This window comes from Silurus meridionalis, chromosome 13 (genome assembly GCF_014805685.1).
Source record: "Silurus meridionalis isolate SWU-2019-XX chromosome 13, ASM1480568v1, whole genome shotgun sequence".
Classification (NCBI taxonomy): Eukaryota; Metazoa; Chordata; class Actinopteri; order Siluriformes; family Siluridae; genus Silurus; species Silurus meridionalis.
The window spans coordinates 27,466,603-27,493,487 of record NC_060896.1 but is presented as its reverse complement, the minus strand read 5'-3'; the positions used below and the strand labels follow the sequence as shown (position 1 = coordinate 27,493,487).

The following is a 26,885-nucleotide window of genomic DNA, read 5'->3' as shown; positions in this document are numbered from 1 at the left end:
AAGAAAGAAACCTGAAAGGTATGAAAACCTGAACGTGGAACTGAAGCTGAGGGAGAGTGAAATAGCGAGATGTTCCTCTGCATGAGGTGTGAAAACTCTGACGTGCAGGAGAACCTGCAAACCTGGGATGATTCAAATAAAGATAGATCTGATCTGATAAAGCAGAACTTTCATACTTCTCCTGGAGTAGAAACGTTTCAGTGGATTGGAGTTGGAGTGATAAAACAGTGCATCAGTATTATTTTGCTCCAGTGGAACTGATGTGATTCGCTCAAGGCTGGTGATAAGATGGTAGTGTTTGGTATGTATGAAGGTTGAGGAGCAGGCAGGCAGCACCACCCCGCTGTCCCTCAGCTCGTTTACTGAGAGTGAGGTGTGCACGAGTGATCCATCGCAGCCGCGCTCGATTAACACTGCCTGCCTGCCTGCCTGCTTTAGAGATCAGCTTTACTGCGGCTGCCTGCCTGCGAGCTCAGAAACACGGCAGCTGCTTTAATACGCGTCTTTACCGGGACTCAGGACCTGGACGAGGGAAGAGAACGCACAAGAACCGCAAGCGATCAGCCCGGAGAGGCGGGTCGGTACCGGGTCGGTACTCCAGGATGGCTTCAGGGGAGCTTTACGAGGTACTGTTTCACTCCTCAGAGTCACATTTGTCAAAATACTTCTAAATTTGAAGAATGGAGGAATTAGGAAGTAAACAGGAGGAAGGTGCATGGACGGAAATAAATATATATATATATATATATATATATATATATATATATATATATATATATATATATATATATATATATATATAAAGAAAGAAAGAAAGGAAGAAAGAAGGAAAGAAAGAAAGACGCCGCTGCTGTTCTCTAACTAGGAGACTCTCAGGTCCACATGAACTCCAGGGTTCTTCAAAGAGCTTTCAGCTTGACAGACCCAAAGAATCCAGAACGTCTAGCTAAACTGAAATAGACCCAACACCCACCCGGACCTGTGGGATTTAAACATCCATCTTTTTCCTTATTTTTAAAGTCTTTCTAAAGTGCAATCATTAGTTAATTATGCATAAATTAATTTAAATTATATATTGATCAGGTTTGATCTTTTTTTTTTATCATTTGAATATGTGTTTATGAGTATAAGAAGATCTACAGGTGTGTCAAGATCTTTTTTTCTCCTGCCAGCTGTCGCGTTGTGTCGCGTTTAAAACTCGATATAAAGTGACATCTTTGATTGACATTGTGACACGCGGTCGGGTTGTGACGTCACAACTCGTGGCGAAAAGAATTAAAACAAATAAATAAATAATGCACCGCTATTTTGATGAAGAAATAATCATGAGGTTCCAGTGGGAATCCGGTGTTTTGCGGGGTATTTTTATTTGTTTTTTTTTTTATTTCTTTTTTGCGGGATGGTGTGTGTGTGTGTGTGTGTGTGTGTGTGTGTGTGTGTGTGGGTGGGGGGTGTTATGGTTTTTGCCTGGACTTTAAAGCATGACTTGGTGGAATGGAGAGAGAGAAAGAGAGAGAGAGAAAGAGAGAGAGAGAGAGAAAGAGAGAGAGAGATGTCATGGCGTCCGTGTTTCGGTTTCTTTTCATGACATGACGACTTCGTTTCCGAATGAGCCTCTCATATTGGTCACTTTGCAGCAAACAAACAAACAAACAAACAAAACTTGTGGAGTTGAGGAAACAGCTGACTTGTTTTTTTTCCGAAATGTGAACTTAGGCTTAAGATAATGTTGGAGATGTTTCTATAATGGAGAAAAATTATGTATCTATATTATGTTTTTGCTTGGTGTGTGTGTGTGTGTGTGTGTGTGTGTGTGTGTGTGTGTTAAATTTCTTTTTATACAAAATGTATTTTCCTTGACGTGTCACCTTTCCTCACGTGACGTTTGACATCTGATTTGATTTTGGTTCTCGTTCAGGTCCAGCTGAAATGCATTTCTTTTCACATTAATTATATTTCACAAGACAAAAATTGCGTTTTTGCGTGGATGAGATTTGTCTTAAACCGAGGCCGAATCCTACGAATAAAATCCCGAGTGCTGAAAGATTCTCCAGCGTGTTTCCCTGGAACCTGCTCTGTACAAGGTGAAGTTATAAAGTTTGTATGAAGTGGTTCGTATTGATTTTTTTTCCAGTCCACTGTATAAAAAAACGGATGCAGGTTTTTGTTTTTTTCTTTTTTTTATGGGACAAGCAGAATGTTTCGAAAGCTCATTGGTTAATTATTGTCTCATCGAGGACAGAAAATGTCCTGATATATTTTATTATTCAGTCTGAAGCGGATTGTGGACTTTGTTTTCTACGTGTCGGGTGCAGGCTCGATGTGAAAAAAGGAATCGTGAATGTGGGTCACATTTAGTAGTTTTAGTCAAGTTTATTTCTACTGCGCTTTTCACAACACACATCGTCTCAAAGCAGATTTACAGAATTTAACAGTGAAGGTGAACGATGTGTGTTTATCCCTGATGAGCAGCCGTGGTGACTGTGGTGAAGGAAAAACTCCCTTAGATGTTAAGAGGAAGAAACCTTGAGAGGAACCAGACTCAAAAGCAGAACCTCATCCTCATTTGGGTGACATCAAGAGTGTGATTATAGTCTTTAAACACTACAGAACACTGGAGAGTGAGAACTAACATGAGCACTGGAGTGTGTGATTATGAGTGATGATCTTTCTACAGTCTTATTCAGTCATTTGACGTTATGGAACCAGGAGCTACTGAGCAACTCATAAAATATCTCAACATCTGAGATCATCACAGATTCAACACCAGCTTCTTCATGCCAGAGCCTTTAAACATTCAAAGAGGTCCAGTGTCCAAACTCCACATGAGGTGGGATCCAAACGGCGCTGGTACGTCTCTAGATGGTTTGGGATGTTTGTGAGCATCTACTCCTTTAAAGGTCCACAATCTTCATGAGGTGGGCGTGACTGGAGCTAGAGCAACCTCAGGATGCCTCGGAATGGGGAGAGAAAGAGAAGCAGTGGAGAGGAATCATTCATGATATTAACAAAAAATAAATCATATAAGGCAATGATGAAGCCTTCTCTGTGAAGATGTGCTTTAGATGGGTCGGGGTGGAAGATCTCCCGTTTTAGGATTCTGTTGAACACCTTTGGGATGAATGTGAACACTGACTGCACCCCCAGGCCTCCTCTCCTTCTCACCTACATCACTACCTGACTTTAATAACACACTTGTTGCTGAAGAAATCTCACACGTCTACACAAAATCTAGTGGAACATTTTCCCAGAAGAGTGGAGGATATTATTACAGTGGAATCTGATGTTCACAAAGCACGTACCAATTTAGCTCAGGTGTCCACAAACTTTTGTTCTCTTGAATATTATATATATATATATATATATATATATATATATATATATATATATATATATATATATATATATATTTAAAAAGTGTTAATAAATACTGTGAGAATGAAGTTAAATACTTCAAAATGATAATTTTGAATAATTGATGTTTTCTGGATGTTTTCCAAGCCAGGTTATATTAAATATATTAAAACCGCGAATTTGTGTGTCAGGTTTTTGTTAGTTGGTTAATTAAAAAATTAATCAATTAATTAATTATTTAATTAATTGATTGAATCATAAATTGAATAATAAATTAAATTAATTGCAGGATCAAATATGTAAAAGTTTCTAAGAATTTAAATTCAAGTAATGACCCATGTGACATGTTTTGACTCCCTGAAAATGGCAAATTTACAAAGCAAATGTTTCATTTTTTTTTATTCTTTTCATGAAAACATACACACTATATGGAGCAAAAGTTTGTGGACACCCATCCATAAAATTGGTATGTGTTTTATTGAACATCCCATTCCACAAGTCTCTATTTGCTGTTATAATAATCTGCACTCTTGATCTTCTAAGAAGTTCCAGTAGATTTTGGATTGTGCTTGTGGAGATTTGTGAAGATTCATTCATCCGCAATGGTGTGAGGAAAGTCAGGTAGTGATGTAGGTGAGAAGGTGAGGAGGCCTGAGGTGCAGTCAGTGTTCACATTCATCCCAAAGGTGTTCAGTCGGATTTAGAGCTCTGGAGGAGCAGGAGATCTTTAAAGCGTAGCTTCATGTATCTGGCTTTGTGTTTGATCTTTACTTGGTCTCCTAATTCAAAGGAAGGAAATTTTTCACGTTTGTCAGTTTGTCGTTCCATCTTTAACACCGATAAACTGCTGTGTATTCGAAACGTGTAAATCAGTTCTGCACATTTGTCTGATGTGAAAGGACAAGAAATGCAAACGAACTCATTGATTTCTCAAATTTTTTTCTTAGCTGCTGAGAGCGAGCGCAAATGTCACATCCATAATGCTGAAATTCAGAATAAACAGGTTTCGGTCTCAGCAGGATCTGAACGGTCCTCTGAAACACAGAGGGAAAAGAAGCAGTAGCGTTTTTTGAATATATTAATGGTTTTATTTGCACAGTAAACGTGTAAATATCAGCGTTAAACAGCAAAATTAAAGAAATATGTACGTACATGGACGTAAGTATGGACACTCGAATTCTCCTGCTGTATATGGTTCTTCTACAAGCTGTTACTACAAAGTTGAAGGCACACAATTGTACAGGATGTCTTTGGATGCGGTAGAATTTTTCCTTCCCTTCACCCAAATCTGTTTCAGCATGGCACAAAAACTAGGGTTGGAGTGGAAGATCTCCTGCTATAGAGCTCCATTGAAACTCCACAAATCTCCACAAAATCTAGAGGAACATCTTCTCAGAAGAGTGGAGGTTAATTATAGCAGCAAATGTGGATTAAATGTAGAATGGGAAGTTGAAAAACTACCAATTCGATGCTCAGGTGTCCATCATGTGTAAATACGTGAAGCTCAGTCTTGTTAGAGTTGACACGGTACACCGTTCCTCACGATTTACAGCCATTTTCAGGTCAATGTGGTTTCCGATTAAATACGTTGAGGAAGACGTTCAAATAAAAATGTACTTTGTTTGTTTTTTAAAGGTTTTCCACTGCATTTTCATCACCATCTTATTAATTCGATGAAATGATTTTTAAAACATCACCTCGTCACAGCCGCCTGAATTGGAAACCAAATGAACTCCATGTCCAATGAACCCTTATTAATCCAGGACAGATGAAGCACCACGAAGAAATCTCACATAGTGAGTGTTAAAATCCAGGGAAAAGAATACGATTCTGAACAGAGCCACTGATACATAAAGAAACTTGAATAAACTCAGAGCGCTGAGCATTTCGTTTCTTCAGAATTCTCCGTACGTGGCGTTAATGATGTGGGAGGCAGCGCCCCGTGAGTACGCTCATAAAACTCATCTGCATCGCTGTGAAAAAGACGTGATGTTATGTTTTTTCGTGTAGGAGGTTTCACCACATACAGCCACTGAAGTGCTTTGATTATGCATCCGACGAAGCTGTTCTTTCTGAATAATTATTTCCGCTTATTGCGCTCAATCCCTGGACACCAAACCGAACGAATGAAGGCTGAAGGTTAACGGGGAACGATGGTGCGCTTTGATATTGAGTCCCATACACTATTTTTTATGATCAAACTCTTGATGTCACCCAAATGAGGATGGGTTCCCCTTTTGTGTCTGGTTCCTCTCAAGGTTTCTTTCTCATAACATCTAAGGGAGTTTTTCTTGCCACAGTCGCCACGGCTGCTCATCAGGGATAAACACACACCATTCACCATCACTGTTGATTTCTGTAAAGCTGCTTTGAGACAATGTCTGTTGTGAAAAGCGCAATAGAAATAAACTTGACTTGACAATTTGGAACGGAAGTTTGTGGACACCTAACCAGTAAGATTGGTATGTTCTTCTTGAACTTCACATTCCACAATTTGGTTCCCGTTTATGATATAATAAGCTTTAAAAACTGTAAAATAGATTTTGTGGAGATTTGTGAAGATACATTCATCTATATAGTCTTTAGTAAAGGCAGGTAGTGATGTAGGTGAGAAGATAAGGAGGCCTGGGGGGTAGTCAGCGTTCACATTCATTGTTCAGTAGTGAAATTTATAGCGGGAGATCTTCTACATCTTCCAACACATGTAAAGCATATTTTCACGGAGCAACAAATTTGTGCACCAGTGAAAGGTTATAACAATGTTACACCAAACAAATTCAATACGATTGCATACTTTCAAATTTCTCATTTGGGGAAGAACCTCATATCGGCGTGATGGTCAGGGATTCAGAGTTGCACAAGCATCTGGTTATCAGGGAAAAAAGGGACAGAAATGTGATTTAGATTGGAAGAGGATTTATATTTATTAATAAATAATAAGTAGATTGTGCCGGATGAGACGTTAATCATCCCAGAGCAGTGGAAAGGAAATTGTCCAGAATGTCAGGATTCACCATGTCAAGAGCTGCACCATGGTTCATCAAAATAAGCACACTGACGGCAGCAGAATCAGCATGGAGAGATCATTAGTGACAAGTTTGCTAGAGCAGGTTGGTTAAGATGCAGTGGACTGGACTGAGAAGAGCTCTAACATTCTGTGAAAATGCAGACAAAAGTATTGGGACACTTCACTTTTCCAGCCATTTGTTTTTTTCTTTACCAAACTACACAATCTTCTTTCCTTCCCAACTAGCAGAAGCAAACCTGTTCCGACATGACAATACCCCTGTGCACAAAGCCAGATCTATGAAGATCTGCTTTATATTAGATGGAGTGGAAGATCTTGATTGACCTGCTATAAAGCTCGAACCCTATGTAACGCCTTTCGGGGTGAATGTGAACGCTGACTACACCCCAGGCCTCCTCACCTTCTCACCTACATCAATACCTGACTTGGCTAAATGAATCTCTTCAAATCTCCACAAAGTCTAGTGGAACCTCCTACCATGAGGGTGAATATTATTATTGCCAGTCGGAACTAAATGTGAAATAAGATGTTTAAAAAAAGAAGCACCTACCGATTTTATGGTCAGGTGTCCACAAACTTTTGGTAACTAATTAAAATGCCCTTGCTATTAGCATGAATGATAGATTTAGCTTTACTTTGTATTTAATTATAATGTGCAGCAATATATTCCAACCCATGACTTGTTTAAGAGTAAAAAAAAAAAAAAAACACTTCTGGCCCAAAACGAGGAAAATGAACAAGAATTAAACAAATGTTGTTACTTACAAGGCTGCAAAACATTTCAAGTAATTGAACCATACTGATTATATTATCTATTCGTTTAATTCTTGCACAATCATTTTTAATTAGGGTTGAATTATGATTATTATTTGAGGCTGGCAGCCAGTTCTTCATTCTTGAATGCATATTTCCTTTGATTTTTAAAGGTTATAATAGTTAAATGTCACCTTAATCATGGAATCACGCCTCTAAATTGAGAAGCCGAGGCACGTTTTTTCAGTGTATCCAGAGTTATTTTAAGCGCCGAGGTACGGAACCACGTTGAAAGGACTTATTGATGAAGTGGGAAATGGGGCATGAGAAAACAGATGAGATGAGGGCGATTGGAACCAGTTCAAGCTGCCAGATGGAGGGAATAGATTTGGAAATAAGCACGGAAACACAGCGCAACGTGAGTCACGTGGTTGAGCAGGTTTAAGCTCTTCAGCTGCCTCTATTGATAGAAAGTGTGTTTATTTGATCTCTTTATTTAAACGGATCTTTTACGCAAGGCCCTGACACGGACAGAGAGATCAGCGGACTTCATTAAGTGCTTAACAATTTACTACAGGTTTCCATTCATGAGGTTCAGAGATTAACCAATGAAGCAGCGTATGGTTGTGAACTAGGTTCGATCTTTTTCCAACCAGAATTGGGATCGGAAGAGTGATGAGAAAAGTAGGCAGGAGAACAAGGAGATGCAGAAGCAGGTGAAGAGGGAATGTGGTGAAAGCCAAGAAAAAAAAGGCATATGAGGAGCTGTATGAGAAGTTGGACACTAAGGAAGGAGAAAAGGATTTGTAGCGATTGGCCAGACAGAGGAACCGAGCTGGGGAGGATGTGCTGCAAGCTGGAGCAATAAAAGATGGAGATGGAAATGTGTTGAAAAGGTGGAGGGAGTATTTTGAGCAGCTGATGAACGAGGGAAATAAGCGAGAGAGAAGGTTGGATGGTGTGGAGATGGTGAAGCAGGAAGTGGATAGGATTAGTAAGAGGATGAAGAGTGGAAAGTCGGTTGGACCAGATGACATACCGGTAGAAGCATGGAGATGTTTAGGAGAGATGCAGTGGAGTTTTTAACAAGATTGTTTAACAAGATTCTGGAAGGTGAGAAGATGCCTAAGGAATGGAGAAGGAGTGTGCTGGTACCGATCTTTAAGAATAAGGGAGATGTGCAGACCTGCAGTAACTACAGGGGAATTAAGTTGATCAGTCACACCATGAAGTTATGGGAAAGAGTAGTGGAAGCCAGGCTGAGAGAAGAGTTGACCATCTGTGAGCAACAGTATGGTTTCATGCCGAGGAAGAGCACCACAGATGCCTTATTTGCTTTGAGAATGTTGATGGAGAAGTATAGAGAAGGTCAGAAGGAGTTGCATTGTGTATTTGTGGATTTAGAGAAAGCGTACGACAGGGTGCCGAGAGAGGAGTTGTGGTATCGTATGAGGAAGTCTTGTGTCAGAGAAGTATGTGAGGGTGGTGCAGGACATGTATGAGGACAGTGTGACAGCAGTGAAGTGTGCTGTAGGAACGACAGACTGTTTCAAGGTGGAGGTTGGATCGGGTCTGAGCCCTTTCCTGTTTGCAGTGGTGATCTGGGTTATAAGACTCTGGGTTACTGATCATGGTTGCAGTATCATGGCCGAGTCTACGCTCTGACCCCAGCTCACTAACATCGTTAGGATCTATGAAGAAAGAAGTTTTTTTGGAAAGAAGACACTTTGGGCTTAACTATCCATAGCTATCCATAATGCTCAAAAACATCATTAACACTGAATTGCCTTGAAAATCTTCAGTGCTGCATTGAAGTTTTTTTTATTTCATATACAAATACATAAAATCAGTCCTGGAGCAATCCAGAAAAGTATTTTGATGGAGATATCATGAAAAAAAGCAATTTCTGCAAACATTCACATCAGGGAGATTCTGGGTTTTGGGAACAGTGGTTAACAATGATTAGTCAGTGGGACCAAATGTGATCTGAGATTGTTTTCAGGAAAAAGATCAGTGATTGGTTGTAAGGAACAATGGTGATTAGTGATTGGATTTTGGAAACAGTAATGATTATGGGAATTGTCTGATCAGGCTGGTCTGATTTTTTCTATCATAGAACGGTCGTATAGTGCAAATTTGCCGATCTGATTTACGTGTCTAATATCCTGTGTTTGTCACTTGGCCCATGTCCAACAATTCTTAGGAAAAACAGGAATTGTCTGCTTGACCAGTTTGTAGGAATCTAATTGCCAGCAGAATAATAAACAGTGAGGCAAAGTCAGCAGACACACACATACCAAGGACTCGGAAGTAATCAGCAGCTGAGCAGAGAGTGTTGTAACTATGGAGTCGGCATGGTGTATCGCTAATTAGCATCGACCAAAAGCGCCAGCAGCCCTCGAGTTGGTGCCGTATCCCCTGTACACATTTTACATGCACTCAGGAGGCGACTTGGAGACAAAAAAACAGCCATTAGCCGACACTGGCAAACCAAGTCAAAATCCACAGTCAGGGAAAAGTCTAGCTACACTGACATAACTCAGCTAATGAGCTACACGCTAGCCGTCATGGCGCCAGAGTCAGTGGGACAAGGCTCGGGTCTGGCCATGATGTCCATTAGAGTGCATTTTGGAAACAACGGTAGAGTTTTTACAAATATGTAATCAAATACAAAATAAATGAAGATGAAGCACAAAATCAAAGCAAAAAAAAAAAGAAAAAAACACAGTCATAATAAAATCAGGTGAAATTGCTTAAATGGAGTTAAGTTAAATGGACCTCTAATATTTGGGCCATGTTTTTTTGCTAAATCGCTTTTATACTTGTGCTATGACCGTCCTTGACATCGACTGTGCTACTAAAGCTACGAACGTGAGCATTGTGTTTGTGAAAATCTCAGCACACGAGGCGGGATTTCAATTGTTTCAATTATTGATGCCTAAAATGCAAGAGAATAATTGTCTTATATTTGTCTTGTCTTGTAATTGTCTTGTGGAGCTCTGAGAATATATCTATTGTTTATTACCGTTTAGCTTATTAGTCCTGCAGACTTCATCATTTAAATGAAGTCTTCATCATTTAAACTTTTATCACCTTGTCGCGACTTGACAGTTAAAAAAAAGTCCAATTTTGTCGAACGTGTTCACACGCTAGCCTCAGAGTCCTCTTCATTACGGAGAGTGGAACCTGATGTGGTTGTTTCACTGCAAAAAAAACAAACAAAACGTATAAATATAAGAAATAAATGCATTATTTAAGAAGATACAGACTAGAAACAAGTTAAAAACCATCTGCCAGTCTAATAAGATAATAACGATGTCTTAAAATATGCATTAAAACACTTATTTAAAGCCGTCAATTTAGCCAAATTATATTAAAACGATCTTGTTAATCAATTAATAAACAGTTTGCTTTTCTTAATTTGTAAAAAGACCTTAAAACCAGAGAACAAGAGAATTCCTCTTCATTTAGGAATCATCATTATATATTCTGTCTTAAATTAAGACAAAGCATTTAAACTAGAAACAATGTTACTATTAAAATCAAGATTTATTTATACAAGCTTTTGACACGTAGCCTCTGTTTCGACTGCTATTTTATTGTGTTATATTTTGTTGTCTTTTGTTGTTTTCACTGGAAAGCGCCTTGTGCTCCTTTTGGCTGTTGTAAGGCGCTCTATAAATAAAATTTTATTGATTGATTGATTGAAGATCACGCACACATGCGTTTCGTCAACAATTATTTATTCGACTGTCTTGTAACACAGTAGTTACGACGCAAAAGTGACGCGAAATCATTAGTTACTGCTTTTTAGAATACTTCAGTTATTACTGAACACTGAAAGATATTCAACATGAGAAACTAAAATCCAACTACAGAACAATTTTTTTTTTCTGAAAATCCTTATAACCATTCTGTTACATGCTGTTTTTTCGACCTCTTGACTGCTGGTACTGCTGGGTTTTTTTGCACTGCATTGTGTCTGTTTATATTTACTCCCAGTTATAGTTTTTATAGTTCTTTTTGCACAGTACTGTATATTTAGAGTATACAGTAAGTTTACCGGTCGGCGCTTTCTTGGGTTATGTGTTTTGTCTTGTGTTTCTGTATGCACTGTCTGTCTTTACTGTTTTTTGTCTGCACTGTTTGCACTCAATGCACTTTATGTAGCTTTGTGTTGTAGCTCTATGTTGTTTAGTGTAGCACCAGGGATCTGGAGGAACAATGTCTTGTTTTTACTGTGTATTGTATACCACTGTGTATAGTAGAAATAACAATAAAAGCCTCCTGACTTGACTTGACTTGACTTGACTTGACTTGATTTGACTTGACTTGAAAACCAGTTATTTTAGTGCAACTGTATTCTTAAAGGATACAAAGCCTTAAATGACGTCTCTGAAGGTAATTAAGCTCACTAACTAAGTAAGAAAAAAAATCTTTAACCAATCAGAATAATCTTACAGGTTCCGCTCTTGCGTAGTACAGATGGTCCCCAAGTTACAATGGTTCGAGTTACGATTTTTCGATCTTACGATGATGATATCGATATGACAAAATTTAAAAAAAATATAAAAAATTTCGTGCAACAGACAGCAGTGTACGATGTACGATACGTCAGACTCTCCCCCACTCTCGCTAGCGGTCGACGGAGTAAAGTTGTCCCAGTGTGTATTTTTTTCTGTTTCTAATGGTTTCAAACAGCAATTCTAGTGATAAAAGCATGTCTTCCAAGCACCCAAGTAGGTCTCCTGCTGGTAGTAAAAAAAGAAGATGAAAGCCATCGGTTTAGAGCAGAAAATGAAAATTATAAATCAACATCAGAAAGACTGTGACAGTCACAGCACCATCTTAGACTTAGGATATTACGATGGGGTCTTGGTAACGTATCTCCATCATAGGTAGAGGACTACCCGTATTTTATTCTGAAAATAAGATCAGTAAGATTTTGATGTTTATAAATAGGATTGTAAGTCTTGACTGGATGAAGAGTTTTTGCAGTGTTGCTGTTGTAGTTCTACTTTTCATTTGAGATGCTTTTCTGCTCAACACAGTTGTAACGAGTGGCTAATTGAGTTCTCGTAGCCGTCCTGATAACTTGAAACAGTCTGGTCATTTTTTTTCCCTCTCTCTCTTTCTTCACTTGCAGTATCTTCATGGTTTTGTTGTGGGTTTTTTCTCCACTGTTCTGTTTCAACCTTATGAAACTGGTGTGGGTGAAAACCCAAAAAGAGAATTTTTTAAATACTGAATACAAAGCACCATCAGGCTCGCTACAGAGAATCACATGTTTCACATATTTATCTCCATTCTGATGTTTGATGTAAAGATTAACTGAAGATCTTAACCTGTATCTTTACCTGAGGTGAAAAAAGGCAAATATGTAGGACATTAATCTTAATAGCAAATGTGTCGGGCATTAATGCTAATGCAGAGCGATTTCTTTGCAAATCTAAATCGAGCAATTTGAAGCGAATAAACTCGAGCAATAATATTGATTTTCTGTGCTTTAACAGAACACCAGTGAGTCAAGCATTACTGCACAGAAAGTTCAGCAATGCAATTTACTCGCTTTGGCTCTCGACTCTCAATCTGAAATGAAACAATGACTGCGAGGTTACAGTGCAGATGGCGATTTCAATCAGCCGTTATGGGCTGCGGAGTGGCAGGGAAACTGTATATACTGTCAGGGGGATGAGATCTAGAGCTGGGGTTCCTCAGGTTGTGCTAGAAGATCCAAAAGTGGGCAGTAATTATGGTTGATAAGGAACAGGAGGAGGATGTTATAATGGAGGGAGTTCATAATGTTGCTGACTGTGTAGGATTTACAACCAAATACCGAAACTCATATCTCTATCAAAATGTGTTTACGATTTATTTATTTATCATTATTTCATTTATTTTTATTATTTCAACAACATATCACACATTAATATCATTCAGACTGCACAAAAGTGGTACTTGTGTGTCAGATGGTTTTTTTTTTTAGAATAATTTAAGTTTCCTACAATAACCTCTGCAGTGTTCATTTACTAATTATGACTCTGTGCTGATGTGGAGATAAAGTAAGAGTTAAATCTCCAAATCCTCCACATCCATTTTATGCAAAACATCGAAATGTTATTTGCATTTTTGTGAATTGTATTTTTTTTTCTCAAATATTACCACTTTAATCGCGTATTGCTTTGACTTTATTCTCAAATATTTCGCCATATTCTCGATGTGCTACGACTTCAATTAGCAAATTTTCCAAAAAGTTTGTTTGGTTCTAGGAAGGATGTTTGTTACTATTCTTTGGGTAAAGTTTTGTGACAAATTTAAACTTTTGTAAAGAAATTTGTGAAAAATTGTAAATTGAATCATCCTTTAATCACATTTTTTAAATACTTTTTCATTGTCATATTTGGAAGAAGTAAAGATTTTGCATTTTGTCCTCAAATTTCTCTCATTTGTTTTTGGTTTAAATAGGAAGCTGCTCACATGTCAAATGAGGAAAATGTAAAAAGTTCACAATATTGCACATTTTACTTGTGAATTTGTGTCACATGACTTAGAATCCACTTGAGTATGTATTAACGTGTGTATTAACTTGTCCATGGATTGTGACTTCACTGGGCTTTATAACCAACAATGAGAAATGATACACACAAAACGATACAGCTATTCTTCTGTTCCGAACAAAGAGATTCAATTTCAACAAATCAGTATCGGTCTTCGTTTCCTCCAGTGTTCTTCCAGCGACAGCAATTCAAAGCTGAAAGATCACCGATTCCCTGGTGACAGAGGCGGTTTGTGGTAGCAGTGCTCCTGAAGATATCAGCCTTTGGCTACAGAGATGATGTCGTTTGAAACATCAAAAAGTCTATGACATGTAGAACATGTGGTGGAAGAATCTCAGACACACAAGCAACAGAATTCTCACAATTTGGAGTCACATGAAGAAAATGTATTCCAAAGAAAAGCAGAACGGAGAAGAATGGGTGAAAGAAAAGTGGTGAAAATCTCATCTCGTGAATTGAATTAATTTATACAGTAACTTTGACTTACTACTGTTTGTCATTCAAATACCTACATACACTATATGGACAAATCAATTGACTTCCTGTCATGTTTAGATCTTTCTCAATCTGTTACAACAAAGTTGGATGCACAGAACTGTATGTCTTTAGATGAGGTAGCATCAAATCTTTACTTCACTTGAACTATGAGACTCGTACCTGTTCCAGCATGACAAAGCCAGCGCCATGAAGATCTGCTTTACATGGGTTGGAGTGGAAGATCTCCTGCTATAGAGCTCCACTGAACACCGTTGGAATGAATGTGAATGCTGACTGCACCCCAGGCTTCAAACATCATAAATCTCCACAAAATCTAGAGGAACATCTTCCCAGAAGAGTGGAGGTTATTATAACAGCAAATGGAGATTAAATGTAGAATGGGATGTTGAAAAACTATCAATTTGATGCTCAGGTGTCCATAATGTGTGTGTGAATACATAAATAAAAGCTCAGTCCTATTAGAGTTGACACGGTACACCGATCCTCACGATTTACAGCCAATACGACCATTTTCAGGTCAATGTGGTTTCCGATTCAATACACTGAGGAAGACGTACAAATAAAAATGTACTTTGTTTGTTTTTGAGGGTTTTCCACTGCATTTTCATCACCATCTTATTAATTCGACGAACTCCTCGTCCAATGAACCCTTATTAATCCAGGAGAGATGAGGCACCACGAAGAAATCTCACATAGTGACTGTTAAAATCCAGGGAAAAGATTACGATTCTGAGCCACTGATATTAAAGAAACTCAAATAAACTCGTTTTTCAGAGCGCTGAGCATTTCATTTCTTCAAGATTCTTCATACATGGCGTTAATGATGTGGGAGGATTTATGAGAACACTCATAAATCTGTTCCCCTGACTGAACCCTCAGGCCTCACCTACATCAGTACCTGACTTTACTAAGTAGCTGAATGAGATGAGCTTCACAGAGATAAAACAGTTACAAAAGAACGTATAAGTTTGTTAATAATAATCGGAAGTTTATCCATAATGAGTGAGCCAATGGTGAGTGTGGTGAGTATAAAACTCCCTGAGATGCCATGTGGAAGAAACTCCAAAGAGAACCTCATCCTCAGCCTCAACACTGATTGTACATCATTAATGATGAACACTCAAATGCAAAACTGTGCCTGTGGTTTTCCACACATTGTAGCAGACTGATATTAATCACAATCCAAATCCATCCTCAAGGTTCTTGAGTTGCTCAGACACACAGTGAAATTTGTTCATCATGTTCACTATAATAGAGTATATAGTGATGAAGTATATGGAGATTCTACACCATGATCATGGATTGATTTAGTCAGAGTACAGAATTAAAACAGCTGATGTTCGACTGCATTTATTTACAGCCTGCATTGTGTATAAAGTCTTTTAACCCTGCAATGGACAAACACTAAAGGACACACAAACCACAAGCTCTATTTCAAGTCATGAGCGTGGGAGGCTGTTTTCTGAAACGCTGAGTTGCATTCAAACACAGAGAGAGCGAGAGAGGAAGAGATGTGGTGGCTTTCATATCATGAGAAAGCGATCTACAGAACAAAACCACGACTGATTTTTTCTGTAAAAAAATCTTTCACACATTTTTTTGTACTATTCGAGTCTGATTCAGAGTCTGATTCTGAGGGAAATTGATCATTTAGCTTTGTTTGGTTTCATGTGGATATAATTTTAATGAATCGAGCAGCAATTCATTGGTTGGAAATGCTCAGGCTGGAGAAATCGCACAGGAATTTGATAGACTTAATAGAATAGCTGATTATGTAATTTGACAGGGTGATCGACGTTTCTAGAACAGGCATTGCACTGTAAGTGGTGATGGGACGAGCTAGGCGTCAAAAAACCCCGCAACTGGAATGACAATTCAGTCACAATGAAGCAGTGGATGCTACAGCACCAATGGAAGTTCTTTGAAACATGTTCCCTGGACGCCTCATTTCACATTTCAGCGATGTGCTATGTGCAACAATTCTAATTCTTAAATCCCCATAGAGTCTTTACCACGAGGTGCCATGTTGAACATCTAGTGGTCAGTATAAGAGAATTGAACTCACCAAAGTTGGCAGTTATTTAGACAATAATGGCTGTATCTCAAGTTATTTTCAGAGGACAGTAAATCTAATTTAAATTTCTATAGTATTGTCCCTTGGGAAGATACTAAAATGGTTGCTGGATGTGAGGGGTGCACTCACTTTTTTGAGATACTGTGTAACTTGGTGGTTTAGGTGTTAGACCTGTGATTGTGAAGTTGAGTTCAAATCCAAACATCAATTGGCTCAGGGGCCACTGCTGGGCCCTTGGGCAAGGTTCTTAACCCCTTAACTGCTCAGTTGGATCAATAGGATAAATGTAAGTCACTCTGGATAATGCCAAATACCATACATTTAAAACAGAGCTGCTGTTCCACAGAATGAATCAACACCCTCAGACCAATCAGGAATCAGCTACAAGACTTGTGTCTATTTTTATAAAAATGGCTGATGATGTTAATTTGAATGAAAAGAGATGGTTGTGGATAAATTGTGTTTGAAACCAGCTCGTCTATCAAAACTGCTCTTGCGTAAAGAATCAACATGTCGCCATCGCCCAGTGATGTGTCCAGAAAACTGTACTACAAGCTCTTTAATCCATTTACTACAACACATCTGTTATAGAGTATTTTGAGAGGTTACTCGAGTCTGTGTGGCGTATCGACGCATTTCATTGTTCAGAGTGTAAATGAAAAAGAAGGACACAGGAAAATAATCAATAATTAATAATGGCATAATGAGGCAGAGTTACTGATACTACTGCACAATGTATTGCTTTCCAATAACAGCACAGAATGAATGTATTTACATTTATGGCAATTGGCAGATGTTCTTATCCATAGTGACTTTCAACTGAGCAGTTTATGGTTAAAGGCTTTGCTCAAGGGCAGAAGCCTTCTTACACCACAGAGGTGTAAATAATGATATAATAATATTTTTGAAAATGTAATATATATATATATATATATATATATATATATATATATATATATATATATACTGTACATATTTAACATTTTTTTAATATATTTTATATAATGTAACATTTATATAATGTAATAATAATATTGTAATATACTACAATAGAAATGTAATTTCATTATTTACATCTTTTTTTTATGTACTTTTTTTTTTTTTTTACTTTTTTCTTAATTTAATAACAGCACATTGTACTTTTTTCCCATTTAAAATTACAAAACATTACATTTTGTGGAACATTCACATTGTTCTTGTTTTATGTAGTCCCTGTTCTCACTTTCGTTATAGCAGCTATAAACGCTCATTCCCTCAAGAGGCTCACATTTTCTCTCTCTCGCTCCTAAAAATAATAGGATAAAAATAATAATAGTAATAATAATAACAATCATCATCATCCTCATCATAACGATTATAAATTTTATTTTTATATATCGGAAATGTGTAATGTTACGGCTTTTTCTCTGACTGCTGACAGACTGTAATTTAACTGGAGACCTCCATAAACTTAAAAAAAAAAAAAAAAAACGTCTCAACAGCAGACAGTTATAATACGAGCCATTACCATTGAAACGTATTAAACCGACGAATGCATTAATATTAACCTCCTTTTAACTGCACTACTGTACTACAGAGCTGCTGTTCCAGGAAATGATCAACACACCCTCGGACCAATCACAAATCAGCAGCACCGTGTGCTACAAGAATTAGGGCTCACATGGTGTCGTGGGGGTCTGACCCTCACAGTTTAACACGTGACTTAAAAATTTCTGCGCAGACGTTAAACGAAGAGAGCAGTGAGATAGAGAAGAACATCTTGGAGTTCTTATCTGTTTCTCACAGCAGCTGATAAACAGGAATGAAACCTCCCTATGAGGGTAGAAGGGTTTGTGTTTTTGTGTTTGGACTGGGGCTGCAACTAGCAATTATTTTGGTAATCCATTAATCTGATGATTTTTTTATATTGTTCGACTAATCGGATGAAAAAAAAATTGTTAGATGTTTTGCTTATTGCAACTATAGAAAACCCTAATTATTAGTATGTATGTATAAAAGTGTACTTAAAAATACAAAAGCCAGACATTGAGTTGAGACATTTTAAGCTTTTAGTGGCTGCTTGTCGAGGAGTGAATGTTGGATTTCTCCTTTAAACAAATTCAATCATGCTGGGTTTTCTTTCTGTAAAAAAAATAAATAAATAAATAAAATAAAAATAAAAAACAGCATTGGAGAATGCAAGTTGACACAATTTGTGACAATCAGGCTTAAAAAACTCTCCATAAAATATTATACCACATTGTTTTGACAATTTTTGTTTCTAGCATCTAGAATATATAATCTATTTAATTTTATAATAATAAAAATGAATATGCATAAATGAAATCATCGAAAACAAGCATTTAAAACGTAGTAAAGTCGCAGTAAATCACGTTCGAAAACAGATACATACTGTTAAAAGTATAAAAGTTACTGTTGCATACAAATGTATAGAAAAACGGTTTGGAACGGAGAAACGCAGCAAGCTAACGTGCTTGACTTAATAAAAAAAAAAAAAAAAAAAGGGAAAATATACATTAGTGTACAAATGCGTCATTCCCTAAAAACCACAACAGTGACCAAAAATGTGATCGTTTACTGCTGCTGTTATTTGCTCCTTTTAGATTTGGTGTTTGTTCGCACCGTTTTAATTGAATCATCACGATGTTGCGAGCGAGCTGATTGCGCAACCCGATGCTCTCGAGTCACGACAGAACAGATCCAGTACGACTTTCCCGAAGTTACAAACAGTTTATACACCATTTTCACATGATGAGGATTAAACAGTTTTCGCTTATCGTGCTGATGTTTCACATACGAGATACCAGTGTGTTTTCTTTTCTCATGCTCGTGCATCACTGTGGTACTTCCATCCCACACATGCTCTGCTTTGCATGTAACTTCTAGGTACAGTTTTCTTTGTTGCATTTAATATAAAATGTTCCCTTTTTTAAATATAAAACTTCACTTGAATTAGGAGACCCAAACCTGTTTTAGCATGATAACGCTTCTGTGCGCAAAACCAGCTCCATGAAGATCTGCATTACATTGGTTGGAGTGGAACATTTTTTGCTATGATGCTGACGGCATCTTAGGCCTCCTCACCTCACCTACATCAGTACTTGACTTTACTAACTGGCTGAATGAGCATGGATCTCCACAAACACACTCCAAAATCTAGTAGAACATCTTCCCAGAAGGGTGGAGAGGCAAACACATTGTCCACATAGATTAGTGTGTATACATATAACCACAGTAACAATGATGATGAAAACATTAAAACGCAGAAGCACTTAATTTGAACGAGACCCAGTGGCTTAGTCTGTGTTTATAAACCCATGTACGCTCTCATAAGCACCATTGGAGCAGTAAGTCTGATTAGCATGTCCTTGGGGAAACCATATTAGTGTCTCTAATGGATCAGATCACAAAATAAAGCATTACTGATGCAGCCAACATAATCATTTAATGGGAAATGAATTAACACTTATCTGTGTGTGTGTGTGTGTGTGTGTGTGTGTGTGTGTGTGTGTGTGTGTGTGTGTGTGAGCGTGTCTTTTTATCTCTGCTATCACTTCCCAAAGTGTTCACTGACCCGTGTAGATGTGTTCATCTGTAATTATTAATATTGATGTAGTAAACGAGGTTCACAATCGTGTTACATCTCAGCGCTGTTGCATTCCGCATTTTGATTGGTCAACAAATTTACTACTGTTGCTTTGTAAAAAAAAAAAAAAAAAGGTCTGTGTTTACACTAATCCGTATTTGAAAGCGCCGTTTTCCAAAATTCGCACATCCACACCGAAACGTCTGAAAACTTTTATGTAATGAACATCGAGATGCGAAACGCATCGACCCTTAGTTATGAAGACGCGCATCATTTATATAAAGGTGGTAACACGTCTAATCACTAATCTAACGTGATACTGTATCTCTCCGCCTGTTCCTGCTCCGCCTGTCACTTACATGGATTTTATTCTTTTGAAATCGTGGATGGGTCGTGTATATGGATTTCATTATCGTGTTTTAGTGACTGATCTTTATTTAGGAAAACGATTAGAGCTCGAAGCACAACTAATTACTGCAGCACCGATAAGCACTCAACTGCCGGTGTCTCCTTTTTCTCCACACACACACACACACACCGGAGAACCGGAGATCCTCCTCCAGATATCATCATTCTTCTGTTCATCCACAGCTTTTTCAGTATATTAGACTTTTATAAATGTTAATTAAAGGTGTATTCAGATCACATTCTAAAGACAAAGGTTTTGTAATTATTAATATATAACCACGGTTATAAGTGTTACAAAAATGGCCAAAAATAACATTATACACTCGTTTCTATAAAAACATCTCATTCACAGGGATTTGGAGATCGGATGGGTTTAGAGGTGTGAGATATGTGTGGTACGTGTGCATCATGTTTTCAGCCAAATTCTTACATTTAATCAGTCAATTTGAAAAATAAGACATTTTGGCTGTTACCAAGCAAAATAAATCAGTATCAACTAAATTCCTGAGACCTGAGATGTTTTATGGTTTAGAGACAGTGGCATTGAGTAAAAGACAGGAGGAGGAGCAGGAGGTAGCAGAGCTGAAGATGTTGAGATGTTCATTGGGAGTGACGACGATGGACAGGATTAGAAACAAGTTTATTAGAGGGACAGCACATGTAGGACGTTTTGGAGACAAGGTGAGGGAGGTGAGATTGAGATGGTTTGGACTAGGCAGAGGAGGGACATGGGATATATCAGTAGGAGAATGCTGAGGATGGAGACACCAGGAAGGAGGAAAAGAGGAAGACCAGTGAGGAGGTTTATGGATGTGGTGAAGGAAGACCTGCAGGTAGTTGGTGTGAAAGAGGCAGATGTAGAAGACAGGGGGTGTGGAGACGGATGATCTGCTGTGGCGCCCCCTAAGAAGAAGAATGCAGAGGAAGTTAAGTGGCATTTAGATGCGTTTACACACTGTTTAATGCTGCTCAGAGGGACATGCGATGCTTTAACCTGCACTTACGAACGCATAAATAGTTTTGATATCGAATAATTAAAACAGCAAGCAAGTCACTTTTAATGAGTCGTTATAATTACAGTTACTCAGAGACACAAATCAGTGCTGTGGCTTTGTTCGGGATAATTTTTGTTAAGTTTCTTAATATTAACTTTCCCTTTATTGGACTGTTGTATAGAATCAATATCTAAAATTTGAAATTGTGCTGGTTTTTGGAGGTTTTTAAGTGAATAACGATATGAAATGATATAAATTTCACATCATTATATATGTTTGATATTTGATTATAAATTGTACAAAATTATACATTTTCTGCCCCATGTGATGCATTTTAATAGACTGAATCATGCGAAAGAACGCACTCTCGTTAAACAACAATTGCGATGTTATGATAGAGGATATATAACGCACCCCCCTCAAAGGGCCTCATAAATGGATTTCCACACGTGTGAAACTGATAAGACCTTAAGGTTTCCCTTAAGTCGTTATATATGACTCTGATGGAAGGAGTCTCCAGTGTCAGTTTATTCCTTGTTCCTTTATTTCTTGTTTCTTCTCTTGCAGGTGGAACGAATTGTGGACAAGCGGAAAAACAAAAAGGGCAAGTGGGAATATCTGATCCGATGGAAAGGCTACGGGAGGAAAGAGGACACGTGGGAACCTGAGCATCACCTGCTGCACTGTGAGGAGTTCATCGACCAGTTCAACAACCTTCGCCTGCAAGATCGGCGCTCCAAATCCACCAAATCCAGCACCAGGGTGCGGGACACTTCCAGATCCCAAGGAGAAACACGGAAAAAGAAAAGGACTAGCGGAGGAGGAGGAGGACGAGGGGGAGCAGCACTGGGACCAGGCGTCCCACATAGACCAAGGAAAATGAGTGCAGGGAAAGTGTCTGGGGATAAACTGAGCAAACCGGTGATTTATAAACGAGTGAACGCAGGGCTGCAGTTTGTTCCTCCGATCAGACGTCCGACAAATGGAATTCAGAACGGAGAAATGGATGGCGTGCATTACAGGACCACTGGCAGGACCCCGGGGGTCTCGAGCGGCCGGGCAGAGAGGATGATGGGAGAGGTGGAGATATGTGGAGCTGCTGTACCACACAGAGATGATTTCGGTAAGGGAGATTTAATGAGCCACTTCCTGGATTTATTACGATGTTGGAGTGTCCTCAGTTATTATGAAGCTTTTATAATATAGAATTATATAGCTGAGGCCAAACTTGATCTAAATCCAACTATAAAGCAAAAGACTGTAATATTTGGTCTTCATGTGTAAAAATGAACCTCAACTGATTATAGCTGATTGTATTTGTTTTATTATCAGAAAAATATGAAAAGAAAGGTGTTTGTTTTCATGTCACATGTACATTTTAAAGGAAAGAAAGCTGGGGTCAGAGTGCAGAGTCAGCCACGAGGGTAAAGGGCCTTGCACAAGGGCCCCAAGAGAGCCAGCATGGCAATTTTGGGGCTTGAACCCTCGATCTTGATCCCTGATCTTCCACCTCCCCACCTTCTTCACTAAGCGATTGTTGTTGTGTGTTTGGATGAGAGTGATATAGAGCGCTGACCACAACCCTATTAAAAACCTATGGGATGAATATGAACACCTTCTCACCTTCATCAGTACCTGACTTTACTAACACCCTTGTGTCTGAATCTCACACAAATCTCCACAACATCTACTGGAATATCTTCCCAGAAGAGTGGAGGATTTTAATTATAGCAAATGTAGAAGGTGGAATGAGATTTATTTTAAATAGCAGATAAGAAACGTATGGTCAGGCGTCCACAAACTTTTGCTTGATCTTTTCATTTATCCAAAAAAATTTACTTCCTTTTTTAATATAGTTACTGCTCAAACCATGAGAGTTATTATAGTCATAACTAACGATACTGTAAATCATTTGTGAGATTTATTACTGTATAAAAGAAACTACACTAGACCACTATACAGCAGTGATTGTGTTTTCTAAAAGGGATCACAGCTCTTGGAATTAACTCTGTGTCAGAAGATGATCCTCGTAAAAGCATCTGTTGTGTGCAAACGAATAAAGCTCAGCTGGCGTTTCCAGTCCCTGCTTTGAAAAGGGAAAAGATGTTCAAATAATTGTTGCTGCTTGTGATGCAAATTGTTGTCTGACATTTTCCTTGCTGCAGGGTCGGGGTTTATCTTCTTATGAATGTCACCTTCACCAGTGTGGGGCTTCTCAGAGAGGCTGATGCTCATCGTCTATGCAGATCGCACCTCACTGTTACTTCCGCGTAATTACAAGCCCAGTGTGCACTTTCCATTTCCAAAAGTTTGTGGACAAGTGACCATTTATCCTCTATTTGCTGTTATAATAACCCTTACTCTTCTGTGAAGATGTTCCACTAGATTAGGTGGAGATTCCTTCATCTACAGTAGTGTGAGTAAAGTCAGGTAGTGATGTAGGTGAGAAGGTGAGAAGGCCTGAGGTGCAGTCAGCGTTCACATTCATTCCAAAGGTCTTCAATAGGGTTGGATCTTCCACTCCAACCCAGATCTTCACAGAGCTGGTGTTGTGGATAGGAGCATTGTTGTGATGGAACAGGTTTTGGGTCTCTTAGTTTAGGTGGATAAGTAGTGTTCATCCTACATTTTTCTACACTGGTGGCTGGTAGATAGAATCGTTTAGAATGTGTATAATAGAATTACTGTAGAAAAACACGTCTTTATTCGAAAGCAGTGTTGGATGAAGTACACAAACTATGTATTTGAGTTACAGTCAGTAAAACGTGACTCCAGTAACTGTAAAAGTGTCCCTTTAAATTTTTGCTTGTACAGTGGAACCCCGTTGTACGAGCAACCTATAGTACGAGCAAACGGAGATACGAGCAAACTCGCTCGCAAAATTTTACCCTGTTTCACGAGCAAATTTCGAAGGCACGAGCAAACTCACGCTGCCGGTTCCCCGTTTTCGGCGGAGGGTCGCATCAGTCGCTTAGTTGATGACGTATCACTCGGTCGCTCTCGTTGTTCAGTGCAGCAAAAAAGTAACTGTGGCAGCGGGGGCGTGGCCGAGCGGCGGTTTGTGAATGGAGGGCGGGTCCGGGAGCAGATAGGCAGTGGATTGCCTCACCTGAAGTTAATGTGACCTAATGATTGTTCTCTCTTTTCAAGTGATCAGAGGGTGCACTTAAGGAGGAGAGCGCGTGTGTGTGTGTGTGTGTGTGTGTGACATGCTGCGTGGGGAACTAAGCAGACCGACACAAAAAAATAAATAAAAGTGGATGTGAAGCCTTTGCACCTGACCTGTTGTGGCGTTCCTTATTCCCGTATTCATACGCTCTCCCACAGTAACCTTTTTTTAGCGTTATATTTTTATTTCACTAGAAATCTTGAAAAATGTCTCCCAAGAAAATCAGTGATGGTGCTGTGAAAACGAAAGTAAATAGAATTACATGGAAACCGAGGAGGTTACGAGCGTGGTGCGTGTCTCACACTCGCAATCAACCACTATCACATGAGTAAGTGTTAAATTATGTTTATATTACGGTCATTTGCGGTGTATTTGTTTTTAAAAATAGGCTACAAATACTTTTTAAGTGCAGAAATAAGCGATCGGATGAGATCTCGGAACGGATTAAATCACTTTTACATTCATTCCTATGGGGAAAATCAGTTCGAACATACGAGCAAATGGACACACGAGCAATTTTCAAGAACGAATTATGCTCGTACAACGGGGTTCCACTGTACCTAAATATCCAAAGTAGTGATTTATTATTAATATAATGTTCCTGTTATCATTTTTATCACAAGATTCTTTACTTAATTACATCAGTTTATGTGTAAAGACTCGAATGTGACTCTCAGGACACTGATCTATTAATAAATAGAAACACCTTCTTTTCAACTACTTACAAATAATCACGTATATCAGGTCACGTGTGGTGGTGAGTTCGAGTCTGGAGTTTCTTCATCATTTATTCCTCTCTAAATGTTCTGCTTGATGTTGAACTGATGCTGAACTGTATGTTGGTGATCAGTAGATACACCAAGCGCCGATCAGAACACGTGTAAAACAGATACGTGAAAAAGCTCCTTCAATACAGTAACCAATTACATTTATAACATTTAAGTTTGTGGTCGTATGATTTTATTTTATTTATTTTTTTACCAAAATGCATAATACTTGCAACAATTTATTGGTTTACCCTCATTTCTGGCTGCAATTTCTTACCTAGTGCTGATGGTATGATTAAATTATAGTTTTTTCTCCTTTCTTCTCTGTAGCTTGCTCTTGGTATTCACCAAATGCATCATCTCGCTCCAGGATGCTATTTCTGTAACCAGGCTAGAAACATTTATTTTGTTGTGCCACTTGTGATTAAACTGTAGAGCAACGACCTTCCCTGTTTATTTCTTAAGCCATTTTTCACCGCCGATTTGCGCTGCCTATTTGAGATGCGATCCATTGATGGAATCAACTGACACTTTAATTAGATTGTTGTGACACACAGAGAGAGAGAGAGAGAGAGAGAGAGAGAGAGAGAGAGAGAGAGGGAGAGAGAGGAATAGTAGACGGATGAATAGATTTGACAAGAAGAAAGATGAATGCTTTCCCTGTAATGAGTTGTACAGTTTGAGGATTCAACTGGGGAAGAAACGAGTTGAAATATACAGGAGTTATGCAGAGCTTCTAATGCAAAGAGACACCAGAGGGTAAAGTTCAGACTTTAAGCGAAAAAAATACACCAGGAAGTAGAAGACGATCAGAAATTCAAGATAAAAGGAAGGAAATGCGAACTGAGCAAGTCCTAATCATCATCTAAAATCAAGGTTTCTAAGCATGATGGATCCCGTTGGCAAATATGGTTTAGAAAAGCTGGGAAATGTTTAACGACCTCACAAATAAAATAAAAAAACAGAACATATAAACAGTGTTTGGAGATTTTTTTAATGATCTGGTGTACATTTGTGTGGGTGCTGCTGGTTATTCTCCTGAGTTCTCCGATGCTCTTCACTGGACATCAAGAGCCACCGATTGAGTTCTGTCCAAACGAAATTTGGATGTTCTCCTTATTAGAGACCTGCACTCCCACGGGATTTGACGCAAACGAGTGTGGCGCGACAAAATTGGTGAATGGTAAAATATTCATGTTGCAGGGAAATAAATTAATTCGCGGGAATCCCACAAAATACTGTTCTGTATCTACTGCACAAAAGCAACAAAGGTCTGAAGCACAGGACAGAAGAATCACAGAGTGCTACAGAAATCACTTCATTATTAAAGAAAGGAACGAACAACACAACAAAACCTTCACCTGTTTGTTTGTTTTTTATAAGATATCGTTTCAGCTGATGTTCAATTCTTGAAAGATTCCTTGTTCACGTCCATGTTCATCATTTACACAAAAAGTCAAACTTAAATCAAATGAAATGGTAATTTTTTTGTTTCTGGACTGAAAAAATCGGTCTCTATCTGCGGGCAGGAGTGGGACAAGACATATAAATATAATAATATATATTTCTCACTGAAAAATCCGCCCCAGGTTTCTACTCCAGATGTTCCACCACTGTCTAAAAGGCCACTCGTGTTAATGCAGCTTCAGGTCGAAAGTTCCATCCATATTTACACCAGGAAGCTTCTTCATGTCCA

The 26,885-nt window shown here is 38.5% G+C and overlaps 1 protein-coding gene across 1 annotated transcript in view; it reads left to right on the top strand.

Annotated features, from left to right (window-relative positions):
* Window positions 1–332: 332 nt before the first annotated feature.
* The window catches only part of LOC124396142 (chromodomain Y-like protein 2), a 42,959-nt gene continuing 16,406 nt past the window's right edge, over window positions 333–26,885 (top strand). Inside the window, exons 1-2 of the mRNA XM_046865153.1 lie at window positions 333–626; window positions 21,821–22,376. Coding sequence (XP_046721109.1) covers window positions 603–626; window positions 21,821–22,376 — 580 coding nt within the window. The 5' untranslated portion in view covers window positions 333–602. The remainder of the gene's footprint in view (window positions 627–21,820; window positions 22,377–26,885) is intronic.